Below are 20,761 nucleotides of genomic sequence, written 5' to 3' on the forward strand. Positions count from 1 at the left end.
AGCGTGACAGAGAGGCGTGAGGAGGAGACAAAGCGAGAGGCCGTGGATGTTTGTTTCTCAGCAGCTTCGCACAACATCACAAAATTAAACACTTGACTTGTTTCAGGGTGTCTTCAGTAAGTTTATTTCCATGTTCTTTTTCCAGCAGACAAGAAACAGGAGTTAACTCAACTAACAGATACATAAATTATCTATTGCATTATATATTATTGATTGTATATCATGATGCGTCTATTGTACTGAAGTATTGTGTGTTGTGACATTTGCCCTCAACTCAAACAGAGCTAAGGCGATCAGAGGGTCTGACCTCATACAGTTAGCCGCTATTAAAGGGGCACACACATGCAGCTCCTCTGGCTGATAAATGCTTCTAATTATCTTTATGCTGACATTGAATGTACACACAAAAAAGTCATAAATATGCTTTAAAGGAAAAACATTTGTCCGTGTGAAATAACCAGCTGGTTTGTGAGATAACTGCACCGAAATGGGATAATTAAATTGGATGTTTGCAGCCACCTGACCTGCTCACACAGTTTAATGACAGCGCTGCTATTATTTTTCCATGTATTGAACAGTCCCAGAGAGCCTTGCTTTTAATTACGCCCAATCAATGCTGCGAGTACGTCATTACACAGCAAAAAGCTGTGAAATACATATTTCAGTGCAGTTGTAGGATGTCATTAAGGAGCACAGATACTGTATAATGCAATGCTGATAAGCTCACGGCTTGCACAAGAATAATAGAGAGGAAAAAATAAATCATGTGAATAAAACAAAATGATGCAGCTCAAACTGTGGCAGTGATGTGAGGACTTCCTGCCAGTGACGATAGAGTCAGGCACAGTGGGCATGAGCTGAGGGGGGGGGGTAGCCTGCATTAACCGTCACATTGTGCCCGATGCGTTGTTTCAGCTTCTCATTGGTTCATCTGAGGTCACCGGTGTGACGTCACACTGAGAGGTCGAGCCAGACCAGAGGAACCTGACTGCGCTCTTCCACAGGACCACAGTCTAATAATACATTTAAAAAAGGCTACTCGCTCAGTTTGCATCATTGTCAAAGTGTCAACACACACATAGAATAAGAAGATACTTAGGAAGACACGTTATAGTGCCTCTGAGGCTGAATTACTGTACTGTTTGAATGTAATATTCGATAGGAATATTCCTGCTAAGAAACATTTATATTCATGTGTTTGAACTGCAAAATAATTCAAAAGTGACTTGTCTCGCCTGCTTATACAGTATATCTGTATGAGAAAACTTGATTTGTAATAATTGTGTACAATACAGCTTCTCAAAACACACAGTCGTTCTAATCAAAGAAATGTAAAATTGGTTTGAAATAAATTGGTATATTTTCTTGGATTATCTATAGCTATAGAAAACAAGTCTGTCGAAGCAATTCATTCTAAAATTCTGCATGCAAAAGAGGTTCGTTTCTCAGGTTCATACTACAGCACTTATATCAAGTTAAGGGATGTCTTACAAAAAGAACTCTAAGATGGAAATCTACAGTATAATACTGGCTTTGTATGCATTGCTGCAACATACTCTGTGACTATTAGGATATAATACATACGTCAAAGAGAGTGCATGAATATAAAGGTGTCTTGGCATTTTCATGTAAACGTTAGAATTTAGTTATGAGAGGTGTCTTTGATACTCGCTGCTAGTTCTCATGTTCAAATTCCTTGTTATAAAACTACTGTTAGGGGGGATAACAGGGTAGTTTGGGTACACTCGGAGGGGTTTGTTGGAGCTGTTTTCAAACAGCTTCAAACAGCGGTGAGAGGCGAGGGGGCAAAGTCTGAGTTTTGGAAGGTGAAGTCCTGGAAGTCCTCCTGATTGATGGCTGCTAGTATATCCGGGTCAGAGGGAGTTAGCACCGAAGGAGCTCCTGTGAAGAACTGGTCGAAGTTTTCACCTTTTCTCCCACCCTGGTGAAGAAGAGGAGAAGATCAGTGTGCATGTTCACACGTTTGTGATTAATACTGATTGTATATATATCCCCGCTGAAAAAAGTCATGAGAGGAAAACAAATTATAAAAAGACTCCACCTACGTATCTCTTTTTCTCGCCCACACCCTCGTTTTCTCTCAAAGGAGCTCTCTACCACACCTACTGTTGGAAGAAAGCGGCTCACGTCTCTTTTCCTGCTCCTTGACAGTCGTTCTGCTGGATGATATGAATCTCATTTGGCTAATGGGCCTGGCCTCTAACCCCTGAGCATGCTCAGCTCACTCAAGGCACACCTCACCACTGGCTCCTCACTGGTGTGTGGTGGGCTAATGATGACATACATTTGCATATAGGAGGAGTAGGCAGGACCCCGAGGTCAGGGGGTCCTGTCTGTTGTGACTGGACTGTCTGTTCCCCAGTGCTCAAAGCCCATCTCTAGGAAGAAGCAGAGGTGATGAAAGGGAGAAAAGAGAGAGGGATAGGAGAGGGGAGAGTGGAGGAGGGACATTTGAACAAAGAAAAGAAGAGGAGATGAAATGGCCAACCCAATGAGGAAAGCTGAGAGAGGAAGCACGCAGGGAAATTAGGGAAAGTGTGGGAGTTTGAGAGAGAGGAGACAGATGGAAGAAAGTGACAGCTTCAATTCCCTAAAAGTGTCCTCGGAGAGACAGAGACTGAGAGAAAGAGGAAGGAAGAGAGGGGGAGGAGAGTGACGGGAAAATAGAGAGTGAGGAAGAGAGAAAGAAAGAAACAAATAAACAAAGATGAATGTGTAGAGTCTGTAATCCATTTGTTCAACTGACAGTTCTGGGTTTGAAGGGCGTCTGGATCTCCAGTCTCTCCAGACGGGCCCAGTCAATCCAGCGGAAGAATGGATGCTCCCTGATTTCTCTTTCAGCATCCAGTCCTCCACCCAAACGCTTGGCCGGGTGCTTCGTCAGGAGCTTGGGAAAGAGTGAAGAAAAAGGAAAGTGGAAAGAAAAGAAAAATATTGTGGGAATTACATGATACGGGTGAAATATATATATGCTCGGCTTTTCTTAGCCAACAATGTGCATGGTAAGCTTAAAATATTATTCAAATTGTAAATGTTATCTAACATCATTTTCATGTTTCTGACTTATGTATGCTCTTATATTGATTATGTGTTTGCACTTGGTTCACTTTCTTGCTGAGATTGATACCTTTAAGTATAAAGCTACAACTGTTAGCTTAGTTTAGCATATAGGCTAGAAACAGGGGAAAATAGCCTAGCTCTCTAACCCTCTGTCCAAATGTAACAAAATGTTCCTACTAGCACTCAGGCTCACTAATCAACATGGTGTATATTGTTGGTTAAATCCTTACAAGATCCAAAAAATTTTAAGGTGGTTTATGTGCGGTATTTCACAGCAACAACACATCAGGATGTCACCACACCAAGCCAATAACTAGTCTTGGACAAAACCCTTCTGTAAAACCACACATTTTCTGTAAAGAAACAAGAGAGCGTGTGAATTATTGAGCTTAAAAGATGCTCGAAGGATGATTTTGTCACATTCAGACTGAGCCATGCTAGTTATAAGTGTATTTCCGAAAATGTCGAACTATTCCTTTAAATCGCCAACAAGGTGCATGCATAAGTTTTGCTGTATTTTTTAAATATATTTTAAAAATGTAATACAAAGTAATTTAATTTCATTCTGCTTTACATGCATGCTTTGCATTTATCTTAATTGCCTGTGTGGTAAAAGTTACATAAGTAAGAGCAATGGTGTCTTACTCCCTTGCAGATAGCGACAGCTTCACGAGAGAGACTTTTCGGGTATACGACACACTGCTCCATGATGGACTGAAACAGCTCCTCCTCATCAATACCATCAAATGGTGGCTGGAAGGGAAAGACAGAGAGAGAGAGAGAGAGAGAGAGAGAGAGAGAGAGAGAGAGAGAGAGAGAGAGAGAGAGAGAGAGAGAGAGAGAGAGAGAGAGAGAGAGAGAGAGAGAGAGAGAGAGACAGAGACAGAGACAGAGAGAGAGAGAGAGAGAGAGAGAGAGAGAGAGAGAGAGAGAGAGAGAGAGAGACAGAGGAAAAAAGGAGAGAGTAACTATGAGGACCTGTGAGCAAATTGAAAGCAAATATATTAAAGTTAAAGTTCTTTTGAAGTGATTACAAAGGACAAGCACTGGAGGCTTGAGTGTCTGTGCACGCGGCTCTAATGTTCATATTAAGCAGAAAAGTGTTACCTGTCCTGCCAGCATTTCATACAGCAGCACTCCATAGGACCACCAGTCAACTGCTTTATCATAGGGCTGATATGCCACAATCTGAAAAAGGATGGAGAGAACAGGAAAGGAGATAGAGGGTAAGAATGGCAGTGCAGAGATAAGGATGTAGAAAAAAGATGGGGAGAGTGAGAGAAAATGCAGTCGTGGCAGTCGGCTGCTCGGATGATCTGCAGCGAACAGAGTCAGCCGGAGTGAAAAGCAGAGAGAGAAAGTATGGTATTAGGGAGGGTAAATGGATGAATGAGCTCAGAAATAATTAACACATGGCTGTGGATTTTGTTGTTTGTTTGTATGCACGTGTGTGTGTGCACGTGTGTGTGTGTGCGTGCGCGTGCGTGCGTGCGTGCGTGCGTTGGTGCGCGTGTGTGCAACAGGGGGGAGCACAAGGGAAAAATTCCCAGCCCCTGGGGAAATATATTGTATATCTTCCAAAATGGCAGATGCAGGAGAATCAATGGTTGTTTACATAAGAAAGTCAATACCCAGGGGTACCACAGCAAAGGTTTACAATATGAAAGATTAGCACAACAGTCACATCTTCTCTCTCTCTCTACTACAAGTCCATAGACAAGGCAAGCTGGATATTCACTCTTTCTCTGAATTGTATTTGTTTTTTTCACGCAGAAACACACACACACGCACACGCACACGCACACGCACACGCACACGCACACACACACACACACACGCACACACACACACACACACACACACACACACACACACACAGACACACACACACACACACACACACACACACTTCAAACCATTTGTAAGGTAAACATTATACTGTATACAGATATGATATTAAGCATTTCAAAAGCAAACAAAACAACTGCACTGTTTTCAAGCGTAAATTTGCATCATCATCATCATCATCATCGATGACATTAGTTTTAAGTGGTGTGTTACTCTCGGGGGACTTGACCACCTTAAGTCAGTTGCAGTGAGAGAAAGCTGGTAATACAAGGTCTCTGAAGGACAGTTGTTATTTCTATTAGACATTCTCACAGCACAAGCACACACCACTGCTAATGGAATCACAGGAAGTTAATTATTCAAAACACTGACAAGGTCAGAGATGACGGAGGAGATGAGAGGAGCTTCAGCAGGCAACTCGCCGTCTCAGAAGCACTGCTAAAACAGGTCGAGCACGGGTGAAACTAGGGGAAATGAGGGATCTCAGGAGTAAATGAGGGAAGTTCAGGAGTTAGCGCGCACCAGGAAGTGAGAGCAGGGGTTGGCGTACCTCTGGGGCGATGTAGTCAGGAGTACCACAGAAGGTGCGCGTCGTGTCCTCCTCTAACATGCCCTCCCTGCACATCCCGAAGTCAGCTATCTTGATGTGGCCCTCGCTGTCGAGCAGCACATTATCCAGCTTCAGATCCCTGAGAAAAGGAGAAGACAGATCACACAGGTATGAATCATTTTGATAGATACCATCTTTATAACAGTCATTAGCTACAAAAGACATGATAAATCTGTGTCACAGCTTTGTTCTGTGCAGTGACAGCACCAAACCAGGCCATGTTAGATGAGCAGTCCACTTCTCTACCTGTAGATGATGCCTTTGCTGTGGAGGAAGAAGAGGCCGACAGCTATCTCCGCTGCATAAAACCTGGAGGGAGAGAGAAGAGGCGGGGTGCGGCTCACTACTGTGTGCTTCATCTTTTACAAAAACTGGTTTACAGTGAGGCAAGAGAGAGGAGAGCTAAGGAAGGTGATGAAAGGGATAGGAAACTAAACAGATGAAAGGCAGGGAAATGAAGAAAGAGAGCTGGAAACGAGCAACAGGACAAAAAAATTGTTTTAGATGATTGATCAAAGATTATTGATTAGATGAACAGCCAGGAGGAGGGAAGATGTAGATAAAAAGATGAAATTAGTGGGAGGAGAAAGAGAAGAGTCTTGGTACTTAAGTTGATGGCTTTGTATGAGTCACCAGGTATAATGAACAAAGCTAAGAGATGAGTGTGTGTAAGGGAACAGAGGATAAAAGAAAGGCAGGAAATGAGACGCTGTAGATGAGGACTATGATTAAAAGTGAAAGAAAAAGACTTCTTTGACTACATACGCTGCATGAGGCTCTTTGAACTTGCCGACTATCTGAATGTGAAACATCAGGTCTCCTCCGTTGACGTATTCCATCACATAATACAGACGGTCCTTCAGAAACACACACACGGCCACACATGCATATACGCACTCTCCATACATAATAACCTATTGTCCAAATTAAAAAGCAATCTGTTAAAACCTCCTCCAGGACCAAGGACCTTGTTAAAGAAAGCAAACTAATTATTTCATTTATTAATCTAAATTCTCAGGCTTCATGAAACAACTCCTGGGAGGACTACGCCGCCAAAATGTCAGGCGGGTTTATGGACAATTTAATGAAAGTTATGTGGTTCATTTAGGACCCCGTATGTCCTCCACACACACCTCAGTCTGGAAGGCGCAGTAGAGCGATGTGAGAAAGTGAGGGCGAGAGGAAAGCGCCAGAACCCTCCTCTCCACCATGGCGCTCTCCGTGTCCTCGTCCTGGAAGAGGACGTCCTTCTTCAACACTTTCACGGCGAACAGACGCTCGCTGCCTCTCTCCTCCGCCAGCAGCACCTGCAGGAAGACAGACAGGAGAGAAAAGTTACAGTAACAACAAAAGAATCCCAATCATTTTCAAGAAGCTGCACATCCTCAACCTTAGGCCGCACTGTCTGCTAAAAGAGCACTCATTACAAATCCACTTTTAAAAAAATCTTTACAGTTATCAGAACATCAGTTCAAGTCTTGAATGCATCTCTCACTTCACTTCTACAGTAGCTCTAGATAGAATTATGCATGTGCTGTAATGCTGCCGGTACTGAACATTTTTTAGGTCATTGTGTTATGAGTTACATGCTGCTCTAGTTCGGAGAAAACTAGTTCTTCTGTTTTAATAAAAAAGATGTGCTTTTGAGGCACATTTGCAATATTCTTAAATAAGTGCCATGCAAGGCCCAGTATTGAAAAATGCACATACTTGTGAGAAAACAAAGCACAAGAGAAAAAAGAAACGTTATTACACTATATGGAGATAAGCTTACAGAGATAGTTCAGATCATTTGAACTGTGGTTTTATGAGGTACGTAGCTATAGTCAGTGTTTCCTACAGTAGATGGCGATCAACACGCCCCCTGTTCAGAGAACAGAGGCTACGCAATGTACTGCTGCAGGCTGGGGCAGCAGCTTAACGTATTTTAGCCACCTAAAAAATCTATATCAGTTTAAATGACACTATATTAAGAATATTTTTTTACCACTTTTCCTTACCAATTTTCCTTAATAAAAGGAGGAACTGAAGCCATTATATTGTTCTTTTCAAAGTCACCAGACACCTTTGACAAAAGCAGTAATTTCATCTCGCAGGTTTGTTAGTATTGTTAGGTCCTAAACATTTTAAAGCACCAAAGTCACACAATAATACAAACAACAAGCAACTTTCGTGTTCTGCAAGATAAAATGACTGTTTTTGACAAAGGAGTCTGGTGGCTTTGAAGAGAGCATTGATGAATATAACGGCTTCAGTTTCCTGTTGGAAAGGGCTGTCGAATGGCAAAACAGAGCAGTGAAAATATTCTAATATAGCATACACTTAAACAGATAATACATTTAGCTTCTGCCCTCATCCACAGCAGTTTGCTGCTTTGCTTCCGTCTCAGGGACTCGTCTTCTTCTCCAAACTGGGGTCATGTCGACCATCATCTACTGTATTAACACACTGGATATGGATAAGTACCTCATACAACTCCACTTAAAAAGGAAAAAAAAATATCCCTTTGAGCAAGTTCAGTGCTGTGCACATTTAGCCTGACAAGATGAAATAACTAAAGCAATGTTTAATTAAAGCTGCTCTACGCCTGAAGATTTCAAGACACGTTAATGTCAGAAATGAAGAAGCGAGGCGGCTGTCGTGTTTTTATCAGACATTAAAAACACATTCAGCGGCTATTTTCTCACTCCTATGAAATTGGCTGCTAGCGGGTTACTCTGAAAACTAATATTGCTATAATTTTCTACAATGAGAGCCACATGACCCAGGTTTTTACTGCAGTCCGAGTAAAAGATATGGTCAAGAGCGCTGGAAAAGTGCTGACAACAAGACTGTTTAAAATACCTGCAGCGCTGTGCTGTACGAGCCAACGGCTGGTGGGGAACAAGGATCTCATTTTACTTTCAAATAGTGGTGAATAGTAGAGAAAATTACATGGTGTCATTTTTCAGAAATCAATGTGACTACAAAGAGGTGCTTGTGAAGAAGGCAGTGTTTGTGCATGTGTGTGTGTGCATGTGTGTGTGTGCATGTGTGTGTGTGTGTGTGTGTGTGTGTGTGTGCAGCGTTATTGATGAACTGTCAGTCAATGAGAGAAATCCTGCCATCCTCTGTGATCTTGTCTGCTGCTCTTCTGCCTGGTCTCAAACTAACTCATAAAAATGGGAGTCATCATCACCCTTCCGAATATTGAAAATCTTACTAACACATCACATACTTTTTCCTCGTTTCCACTCTTGTTATCCAACTTCCTTTTGGTCATTTTGTCACTTTCCCCAGCACAGTAATCCTTCCCTCTTCCTCTCTGTCTCTGTCTCACTTTCCCTCGCTCAGCAGCCCCGGGGTCTATCTCTCCTTTCTTGGGTCGTTTTTTTTCTCTCTCACATCTTACGTAAGTTGAGTCTATTTCTCCTGTCCTCTGTAGACTCTCCTCTGACAGTTATGAAACAGCACAGGGGGATTTCAGAGGAGGAAGAAGGACTCAAAACTCAACTCTATTCATTATGCCTCATCTACTGGGGAATTAAAGAGAAAATGGAGAGCAGAGGCTCCCTTGAAATGAACACCTCCAGGAGGACTGTGTGACATGTAGGAAGCCAGCCAGCCTGAGCTCACAACTGCTGACAACATAAAAGAAGCTAAGGGTTAAATGAATCATTTGGCAGTAGTAGGAGAGACAATGAGCATGTTACTAGGAAAAGGGTAAGAAAGAAATTCCGCCCCGGGAGCTGCTGTATGAAATGCCACTAGAAGGTCAAGTCCATCAATAGAAGAAATAATTCAGCGCCAGGAATAATCCTTGTTGTTTTCAGCATGAACAGCCTCTTCGATATCATTTACAGCTTGGATCCGAGGTGCTGATTGTATGTCGAGAAGATGACATTTAGTCTCAGTGGCTTCCGTGTTTACCTTGCCAAAGCTGCCTTTGCCCAGCACCATGAGGAAATTGAAGTCTTGGATGCCCACTTTGACTTTGGCAGGGCCCGGGGTGTGGAGCGGTGGGCAGGGTGGTACAGGGGTCGGGGATATGGCCACGGGGAATGGTTCAGACAGCACGGGAGGTAGTGCGTGAGGCAGAGAAGGTGCTGTGCTGTCTGGCTGAGGCTCCTGGAGAATCGTAAAGGAATCGTAAAGGAAGGTTGAGAGATGAATGATTGGATGTAACCCACCATGCACACATAACCTGACAAAAACACCAAAGTCCTACCTACCCCTAGTTTTGGATTACAATCAGGCAGAACAATTCTGCACCCTGGTGGAGACAGAGTGTAACAGGGAAGATTGGGGACTCTAAATAATTTATTATGTAATTATTTAGCGACAACACAAGGCATAAATCTTCCTTGTTTTTTTTCTCAGATAGAATAAGGGGGGACAGCTCAAGATCCTGACCCAGCATGAGTTGTGGCAGAAGTTGTTTATTAGATGTAGGTAATAAAATGCTGATAAAGGCCTTAGGCTGCTCCACTCTGGTGAATACAGGTACAAATGTCTCCACTGTTGCTTTTTGTTTAACAACTCGTGGCTTTTTGGTCCGTACTGGAGTACGTTTCCTACCTGCAGGTCTGGGTCTGGCACGGGGATGTTATAGTACTCTCCCTCATCCTGGGCTAGCAGTTTGAACCAGCCGCTGATAGGACGCCTGAAGATCTCACTCACTCCGAACGAAAGCGCTCCCATGAAATCGTTCCTAGACGTGCGGTCCCAGTCCCATACCTCCACAGACAGTCGCCTGTCCCACTGGTGTCCGCGCACTGAGCTGGAGAGACAAACACAAAACCTGAAAATCACTGTGGAGACCTATCTCACTATAAACAACACAAGACACAGTAGAGAATTATTGTTTGTGACATTTTCCAGATTTCTGAAGCATTACCTTAACTTAAAAAAAAATGCAAACGTAGTAAGTTAGTGAAGGATAACATTTTAACACTGTAAGCTGCATATACTTGGGGACCATCATCTTTATATTCTATCCACTAATCTTTGTCTTTAGAGTCCTTTATATGACTCAGTAGTTCCCATTTCTGGGACATTTTATTTTATTCAAAGCACATTTTGTCCCAGACCCATGTTTTCCACTTTAACATTCACAAGGACTCACAAGGTGAAACTCTCATTCCAGACGGGATTGAGTGTTGAGCGAATGGTCTTGGTCTTCTGTTTGCTGTGGCTCTTCGGGTCTGGAATCAATTTCAGTTTAACATACGGGTCTGACAGGCCGTTTGGATCCATGGGCATCAGGTTACGAGCCTCCCGTACTAAAGAGAAAGTAGAATAATAGAAAGCAAAGAGAGAGAAATCCTTCATTACCTGTGTAATCCTGATATTGGTTTTAAAACTCTTCCCATGATCCAGCTGGTCCTCTCACCTGTGATAAAGACATCCTCCTTCTCTCCTCTGACAGTCAGATGAATCCTCCCTCTCTTCTCTGTGTGATCTTCGCCACAGAGACTGGGGACACTGGTCTCACACCGTCGATGGACGTTCATGTCACAACCTCAAAACAGTACAAAGATACACAAGTATGAACAAACACATGCAGAAAACAGTAATTAGATAAACAACAAGATAAAAAATGATTGCTGTCGAATAAAGGAAAAATGCAAAAACTCATTTATGTTTTCATACATACACATCTTGTTTTCTCACTTTAGGATATTTGACTTGTATTTATTTTCTGGTAATGCATCCTAACTTTAACCATAAGCACTGCGTGCCTAACCCTTACCCTGAAACTTGCAAAGGAACGCTTCAACATTTTGATTTGCTTTTTTTTGTTGAGAGTTAGATAAGAAAACTTATACAACTGTCTTATCTGTAATTACAAGTCTGCAGCCAGCAGCCAGTTAGCTTAGCATGGCATAGAGACTGGAAAAAGCTAGCTCAGTGGAGAAAGGTAGTTACGAGCGCACGCTATTAGAACATTGTAATGTGTTGGATTTTACAGTCGAATGAATTACTGAGGGTATTGTATTGTGAAAGTAGAGAGGTCAAAGAGAAAGCTATTAAAACCATGGATAGCACTCTGATGGTCAAAGTGCTGAAACGTGAAAACAAGCATTAGCGCCTGAGAGCAGAGGGAGCTGTCAATTTCACTGTGGTGCTGAAATGACCACCGACTTAAGCAAAGGCATTATTTTGGTGCAATAACCTCCCAAGTGCACTCCCATTTGATATAAAAGCAAGAAATGATAATAAAAGGAAGCCTATGGCACAGAGACAGAACAGAGTAGACATATTTCACAAAAGATAAAGATTGCGTTTGACTATTTTAGCACAAAAAAACATGATGGAGATGGGTTTGTCTTTTCAAGGACACCGTTTTTTATCACTCGACAGGGCCCATTCTCCACCCAACACATTGTTCAAGCAAGCCTGGCTCTCTCTGACAGTAGCAAACCACAACTCTAAAGCTCATTAATTATATTTCATTTTTTTAGTGAGTACAGTTGCTTTTAGTTGTTGTTTTACAGGGGATTATATATTGGACTATTTCTTAGCCAGGCATAGTCACATGCCGGGGTCTGCTGGTTGCCAACCTCCTCATCTAATTCTCTGCAAGAAAGTGAATAAGCACATTTCCCAAAGTACCCTAAACATAAACTCAACACAGTCAACTCTAAATTTTGGTGGCTAATTTTGTCGGGAGCTGCTTTATTTCCCCCAGCTGGGAGGTGGGTCGTAATAATGTGCCTGCAGTGTGAAATGATTCTTATATCACAACACAATTAATACAAGTACGCACAGATTTATTACATCGTTATACGTGGTGAAACTCACTGCCACATTTCATGCCCTGGTGTATGAGGCCGTACAGCAGCGAGCCACAGTGGTCGCAGAAGGTGGGACTGGAGTAAGTGTGAAGCTTAAACGTGTGTTGACTCTTCAAGTCCTGAAACACAACAGAAACAATCTGCATTGAGAAAACACACACACACACACACACACACACACACACACACACACACACACACACACACACACACACACACACACACACACACACACACACACACACACACACACACACACACACACACACACACACACACACACACACACACACACACACACACACACACACACACACACACACACACACACAGTGTGACCATGGAAGAAACTGTGAGCACACACAGATTCACACATGCATGCACATGAGCATGATTAGTGGAGAGATGTTGAGTGGGGTATTCATGGACAAGCCAATTAGATTTCTCCAGTGGGAGAGGAGATATAAATGAGAGTGCATCTAGGCAAGGCTGTGAGTGTGTGTATATATGTGTGTGTATGTGTGTGTGTGTGTGTGTGTGTGTGTACTGTGCAGAGAGGGATGAATCATTTTTATCTCTCTACAGCTCATCAGACCCCACCACCACCACTCTCCCAAACTGTTTTCCCTCTGAGCTGCTATATAAAAACAGTGTCACCCTGTTTCTCCTCTGTGTGTGTTCCTCTCACTCTCTCATCTTTTTTTCTCACTCAAACACACACATACAGGCGCACACATGTTCACCGTAACCTAATTTCCGAGACAGTTTATTTAGCTGGCAGAAAAAAAAAAATAACATAAAGAAAAGACAAATCCCCCTGAAACCCTCAAAATTCCAAAGAAGAGGAAGACTGACAGTCTGTCTCTCTCTAATTCTCCCTCTTATCAGCCTCTCCACCTGCATCTCCCCCACTCTTTATCTCCAACTCACTGCATCTTTGAGGCCTTGTACGACGACATGACATGAGTGGAGACGTCACAGATGGGACAAGGCTGTGCGATGCGAAGGATGCATGGATTGACGGATGAGTCATGCACACGTGTTCCTGGCACTGAGCGGATGGCTAAATATGCTGATGACGGGCTCAATCTTGACTAAAATGGGAAAACAAGAAAGCAAGAGGAAAGAAAAAGTGAAAGTAATAGATACTCTCACAAACGTATCTGCTCACATCTGGTTGGGGGCCTGCCACAGAGCCAGGACAAGTGAAGGTCACAAGCTCGTGACATCTTTTGTGGACCACAAAACTGCAAACTAGAGAAAACACAGAGAAAAATACCCTTAAAAGTAAAATCCGTCACACTGAGAAAATCATCTGAGAAGATTAAATACTGCGGAAAAAGACAATAACGCCGGGTTTATCTTTACCTTGACATTGGAATCCCTGTTTACCGATGCCCCTGAGTAAAAAAGGCAAATGGATTAAGACACAAATACAATCTTCTCTACTCCTCTTTAAGGGGAAATATTTTGCCTCTGAGCCTATTTCCCTGCCAGAGGAGTAAAAGATAACGCTGCCAAAACAGATATAATGCTGCTGCATTATTCCGACCTGCATTAAGACCAACAGACATGCAGGCACAAGTTGAGAAAAACTCTGTCCAATCAGGAAAAACAAACACCACTAGCTGTGTTAGAGGTTTTCAAATTGATAAACAAAGTCATTAGGTGTGAAGTTTGAGTGTCTTTCCTCTCTAAGCCACACTGCTGACCAGGTCAAGTGCTGTCAGTCATTGTCACACACACACATACACGCACACACACACACACACACAAACACAGTTCTCCTGTTTCCAGAACTGCGGTGTTGGCTACTTTCCAGTGTCTCCTTAGCTTTAATTGAATAATTAAAGCCATTGATTGACTAAAGAGTCCACTCAGCGGCTTGCCTGCTGTGAATCAAGTTTTGATTAGAAAGGCAGATGAACAAGACACCGCGGAGAGCTCCTCCGCAATCATACTGGAGAGGCTCAGGGGTTCATAGGAAGCTGACCATAATCACTGATCTAAAATCAGTTCACCATCTGGCTGAGTAATAATTAAAGATGGGGTTGCAGAGGGTAATCTGATCCTTGATCAGCATTCAACTGAAGTCTCTGTCTGCAGAGTCTATGAGGCCAGTTCTGCTTTTTGTCCAGTAGAGAGCATTAGAGAACCAGGCACAGATGGAGAAGAGTGTGGCTTGCTGGCCAGATATCACAAGGAATTGACTGGAAATTTAGATTTAATGATGCATCGACAAATGTATGCTTAAATAAAACTTTGCTATTTGTAAAACATCAGAAAAACCCACCAAAAAATTCTGAAACATCCTGGACTAATGTATTGTTAATTAAAAATGACAAATAATTGATTATAGAAACATCGAAATACACATTAAGAGGGAAATAGAGTACCCTTTCTTTTCAACAGGCCTTTTTCACTGAAGACAATGTTTGACATGAAACAGTATAAGATTTACGATGACTGAATTCCCTTCTGCTTCAGTTTAAGGGTCCTGGTATTGTTCATGTTGACTCTGACACTGTCACGGATCACTTCAATAGTAAAGATCCATCTTTCATGTTCATGTTTACAACACATTTGCTTTTCCTATATGAAAAGTCAAAATGTCTGCTGTGAAAAATCCCCGTTGGATCTGTCTTTACATCAGTTTGAGTTGTATTGTATGGTTTTAATAAGAGATTTTCAGTGTTTCAGTGTTAGTGTCTTTAACCTATGACCCTTGAGAACAGCAGGTCACGTTTTGAACAGGAAAAGGGAAAACTGTGACACTGGTGTCACTGTTTTCCCTTTTCCCTTTTTCCTTTTTTTTTCACTTAATTGAAAATTGAAGGAGCCACACAAGGTACAACCCATTCCCTTTTAGAGCTTGACTTAATAAACGGGATATTTACATTTCAAAATTACTCAATCAAAAAACAATCTTTTCTTAGTCTTTAATTAATCTACCAATCCCTCCCTAGAGGCTTCGACAGCCAGGTTGAACGCAGCTGCTCTGACACCCTGTGTGAAGAAAAAGAGTTTTTACCCTGAACTAAGTGCTGCTACTGCGGCCAAAACAGGAGCCAGTTGGAGAAATGTCCTGAAAGCTACCCAGAGGCTGCTGGCACATGCATCCGACACACACCCCCACCATATGTTCAAATACACACACACGCACGCACGCACGCACGCACACACGCACGCACGCACGCACGCGCACACACACACACACACACACACACACACACACACACACACACACACACACACACACACACACACACACACAGACACAGACACAGACACAGACACAGACACACACACACACACACACACACACACACACACACACACACACACAGCTTCACTGGACAGAACAAGCTCTCTGCGTGGATGTCTTTATACCACATGTACACTAGTACTGTACTTCAGTTATAGTTTGTTTGACTATTTCTTCACATTAATGTTGCTGTTTATGTATAAAGTTCAGTTTACTCGTTACTTTTGTGGTTGCTTGCATCCCTGGAACTATCTCTTTGTCTGTCTTTGTGTCTCTCTGTCCATCTGTCTGTCTTTTCTCTCTTTCTCTCTCCTTTTCTTCCTCCCCAACCGGTCTAGACAGATGGCCGTCCAAATAAAATTGAATTGAACTGAACTGAGTTATGAGAAGTACTCCTCGGTCAGCAAAAATAGTTCCATGATATCTTTTGTGGCTCTGGATGAACTTTCAGTAGTCTGCAAAACAACACTGATGATGCCGGGACCTAATGAAAGTGCCACTGAGTTGCATTATGGGAAATGCAGGCTCCAGCATTTTTAGAGCTTGGTTCATACTACAGAATAGAAGTCAGAATCTTAGTTATTTCTGACCATTCTTGTTTTAATGTGTAATTAGTGAGACCCCAACTGCATGAGTGTGTTTGTGTGTATTTTAGCATACGTTACACTGTGTGTGCAAGCATTCACACTGTGTGCCTAATTGAACTGATGCTTGTGTGTATATGTGTGTGTCTGCATGTGTGTGAGCATATGAATTTCCCAAAGTAACTCCTGTATTGTGTGGGCTGCAGTGTGGAGGTGAGGTTATATGATCAGGTCAGCCAGTGTGGTGTAGGCTGATTCTCCAGTAGGCAGCTGGATGTGGTGAAAGAGAGGAAACGTGCAGAGAAAGTCAGAGTCAGATGGAGTAGTGGGATGCCTGAGGAGGCGTCTTATGAACTGCCGGGTTGGTTTCTGCATAAATGTGCAGCTGTGTGTGTGTGTGTGAGTGTGTGTATGTTACCAGATGAAGTCGGTGCAGTGGCTGCAGAAGGTGGGCTGTTTGAAGAAGCGGGCCGTGAACTGGTGGTCTTTCACCTCAACAATCCTCTTGTGTTTGAGGGCTCCTTTCCTCTGGAACACGGGAACCCTGGGTGGAGGGGAGAGGGGCGAGGGCAGAGGGGAGGCACCGGGGGAGGTTGCCGATGCAGGGGAGGCCAGTGTCAATGGGGAGAGAGAGGGGGAAGGGGAGACCGGGGTCGACATGATGCCTGGAGGATAGAGTAGAAAGAGGATAGAGGCAAGGAGAGGGGGAATGGATGATGAGTGTCAGTAAGGCGAAAGACCTTGAACATGGGAGAGGGAGGATGGGAGGAAGCAAGGACAGGGAGGAGGTGATGGAGGAGGAATGTGAAGTGTAATGGGTCATGGTAGCCAAAGGAGTTGTATTAATAGCACATAGGATGTAGGAAGCAGTGAAGGAGTGACGTGTTGGAGAGAAAGATCGAGAACGGACCGGAAGTTCAGAAGAAGAGTGAGAAAGCACAGGGAAAGCAACAAGAGTGAGAGTGATAGAGAAAAGAGAGGTGTAATGAGGGAGGCAGGGAGGTTAATTCACATACGGAGACAGAACTCTCCTAAGAGACCCTGAGACGCTGAACGATTAGAGTGACTCACTGTGTGCCCCACATACCGCCTGTCCATTCTACAGTATCTACATCTCCCTCTTGCTGTACCCCTTATATCTCCATCCTCTTGGCAGTTAATCCCCACCCCCTGGTCGTCATGTCAACTAAACCTCCTGTTGCCATGTCAACATCACCCCCACCATCTGCTCCAAGATTAGAGCCTGTATCCGATCTCGACTTCCTGCCTGGCCTTATTAGCAATTAGTTCAATTTCAGAAGTGAAGTTTGGACCAACATAATACGTACAGTATGTTTCTAAAGGAAATGAGTAAAAAGTGCAAAATGGCAAATATTAACTGGAGAGATTGTGGTGCATCGGTTGCATGCTACTAAATGATGAATGAAACAGAGATTTAATGGGTAAATAAATAAGCCCATAGCAAAAATGAAAAATACATGCCAGAAAAAATATGTTGAAATGATGCTGTCTCAGCAGAGAAGCAAAATAAAATTAATCAAAGGGTGAATGAGGAGAATGGTAAGAAAAATATGCTCAGAAATTGGCAAAATAAGAAGAAATATATGGCCCATATAAAAATAACAAAGACACTATACCTGAATTTGTGGTTATTTGGAGAAAAGGCTTGACTAAAGGACAGCTGTCTTCTCTCCCTCTCCTCCTTTCTTCCCCTTGTTTGGCTCACTTCAAAAGAAAGGTGTCACACCTGTAGCTGGTCACCTCAAAAAAAGAGGCAAAAAGGAGAAGAGAAGGGTAGAAAGAAAGAAAATACCAAGAAATGTAGTGCTTCGACAAATAAAAAAAGAATCAGCCAAAATGTAAAAAGGAAAAAAAAAAAAAAAGGAAAAACCTATTACAGCAAAAAGCGAAAGCAACAAGCGTTTCAAGCTTTCTAGGAACCAAAGATAGAAGTGAAGTGGTATAAATCCGTTAACCCAGAGGCAGGGTGAGGAGGAGGACGAGATAGAGAGGTGGTATTCTCTTTCCTAGATTGATTCTGTTTTTACTAAGAAGAGGACAAGAGAGAAAGAGAGGAAGAGGAAGAGAGAGAAAGAGAGAGAGAGAGAGAGAGAGAGAGAGAGAGAGAGAGAGAGAGAGAGAGAGAGAGAGAGAGAGAGAGGGGAACAGGCAGGGATTCATTTTGAAATCTGGGTTACTTCTCTCAGGAGAGGGTGAGGGAGGTACAGGAAGGAGGACGGATGAGCTGCCATTTTGCCGCCACCAATATACTATGAACAAGCAAGTGCCAACTGTCTCTCACTTCCTGTCGTGCCAGACGGAGCAAGGAAAGGAAGAGGCAAGAGAGAGAGAGAGAGAGAATCCAGTCTGGAAGAAAAGAGCAGAGCGCTTCAGAGGTCAAGAGTCCAAGAAACGGCTAGTTAAGCAGCACAGCTGAAACAGGAAATACAGTTAAAAGTCATGCCGTTTACAGCAGATCCCCATCTGCTGACTGGCAACAGGCCTGTCAAATAATACAACCCCGTTAATCTTTTCTGCAACAGTGCGGTTAACAGTATGTTCTGAGATTGGAGCAAGTGGCGACATGATAACACGGCTCCACTGTGCACTGAAACCAGGTCAGCTAAGCCTGATGGGAAGAGTGGTTTAGAAGAAAGTGAGGCTGTTTGACGCACGCACGCACGCACGCACGCACGCACGCACGCACGCACGCACGCACGCACGCACGCACGTTTTGTATTGATTTACATTCAATAATGAAACCTTTTTCTAACTGGATGCTGTGCAAATAGGTGAATATTAGTGTGCAAAGGGCTCAGAGGGGAGCAGAGAGAAGGCAAAGGTGGGAGGGGGCTGCTCACCTCAGAATCGAGAGCTTTAACATTTTTAACTTTGATGACATAGAGACGTCCCTACCTCAGCATGGGACTTTCAAGGCTAGGGCTGATTTAAAACAGTAAGGGGTGTGTTGAGCCTTTATTTTCAACCCATTAAATGCTGTTTTTCTTATACATTTGGTCAGATATGTCAATATTAACACAATCATTAATGGTGTCTTTAATCACAGTACAGTCATTAAATTTAGTTTACGCTGCAGTACCACTTTATAGGAAAAAAAAGTTTTTGGTTTCAGTGCTTCCCAATAAAACCCTGACCTGCTCTGTGCGTAAGCGAACATGCTAAGCAGCTTGTCGCTTGTTTGAAAAAACTCACCTTGGCTCCATTTTTGCGGAGTTTCATATATTTGTTCCACCCGACACTGCTCTCATGCAAGCAGTCAACAGGAATGAACAGAGATTAATTTACGTGGTTGAGAGGCGCCAGATCTTATGTGATCCACACAGCACTCTCGTTGACTAAAACTTAAGAAAATGACATTAGTTGTGAATAAATAACTTAAGACGCTTGCTCATTTGCACAGGGAGAAATCACAACAATCATCTCCCTCTCCTGCCGTGACATCGCTCATAGTAGCCTAGATCTGAACATTGACACACTCCCATCTGTAACTGATATGTGTAGCTAGAGCCAAAAATGGCTAGCTTAGCTTAGCATAAAGACTGGAAACAGAGGAATAGAGTTAGCGTGTCTTAATGTCACAAAAATGCCAACCAGGTTACAAATGAACATGTTATATCTTGTTTGTTTAATCCAAACAAAAAATCCAAGTATGAAAAAAGTAGTTTTCTGTGCCAGACTATTTCTTGGCCAGGACCTGTTGCCAGGCAACCAAGAGAGACTTGGACTACTGTAACTTGTTAATTAGTGAGCTGTAGGGGTCTTGGTTGGTAGATTTAAAAAAACTTTAAAAGGAGTCAGGATGGTTATTTGCAGTCTTTATAGCGAGTAAACCAGCTGCTGGCTCCAGTTTTCTAATTAGTGTACAAATGTGAGGATGATATCAGGCTTGTCATCTAACTTTCAGCAAGAAAGTGAATAAGCAAATTTCTTATAATGTCAAATGATTCTTTTAAGCCTTAAAAGTTAATGGTTTGCCTTGTTGGGACCAACTATTCTGTCCCCAAATGGAGTCTGTGTGAACAAATGTATGTCCCCACAATATGAGTAATGCAAGTATACACTCACACGCTCAATTAATCACACTCCATGTGTGCACGTGGTCTGCGGACAATCTTGAAAGAAGAGAGCAGCAAGCGGGAGCAGGGATGCAGGCCGGCAGGCAGGCAGGCAGGCAGGGGACGAAGGGGTGGATTGGAGTGGGACGGAGAGACTGAGAGAGGGAGCGAAGGGTTGAAGGTCTAATTAATGGAAATGTAGGTTATTAGTCTCCTGATGAGGACACTGGCAGAGAATTAATTAACAATTATAATTAGCAAGATTGTTAGAGAGCAAAATGGTGTCACCCAGCACGATAAGAATGAGCTAGCGTGCACAAATGAATGTGTGTGTTGGGCGCTGTCATTATTACTGTATGTGTTTAAAAAAACAGTCTTGTGAACATGCCCTATCTGATGATGATATATGTCATTTCAGCATTAGTCATGCAGGACTAGCAGCTGATTGGAAATGATAGGGGGCTTTCCTTCACACAAACCGTCACCAGACCTTTCTCTATAGAAGTGCCATTACTGTCTTC

General features: G+C 42.9%; 1 protein-coding gene across 1 annotated transcript; it reads right to left on the reverse strand.

Annotated features, from left to right (window-relative positions):
• Positions 1 to 1,780: 1,780 nt before the first annotated feature.
• On the reverse strand, positions 1,781 to 16,824 carry prkcg (protein kinase C, gamma; the record flags this gene model as incomplete). The annotated part of the gene is made up of 16 exons (XM_083918753.1): positions 1,781 to 1,942; positions 2,768 to 2,908; positions 3,727 to 3,834; positions 4,189 to 4,269; positions 5,480 to 5,618; positions 5,786 to 5,848; positions 6,305 to 6,396; positions 6,673 to 6,846; positions 9,449 to 9,646; positions 10,097 to 10,298; positions 10,644 to 10,800; positions 10,911 to 11,039; positions 12,323 to 12,434; positions 13,487 to 13,569; positions 13,684 to 13,715; positions 16,583 to 16,824. 16 exons carry the CDS (start codon positions 16,822 to 16,824, stop codon positions 1,781 to 1,783), a joined length of 2,115 nt encoding a protein of 704 aa, XP_083774879.1.
• Between the last annotated feature and the right edge of the window lie 3,937 nt (positions 16,825 to 20,761).

This window comes from Echiichthys vipera, assembly GCF_963691815.1.
Source record: "Echiichthys vipera genome assembly, chromosome: 8".
Taxonomy (NCBI): Eukaryota; Metazoa; Chordata; class Actinopteri; order Perciformes; family Trachinidae; genus Echiichthys; species Echiichthys vipera.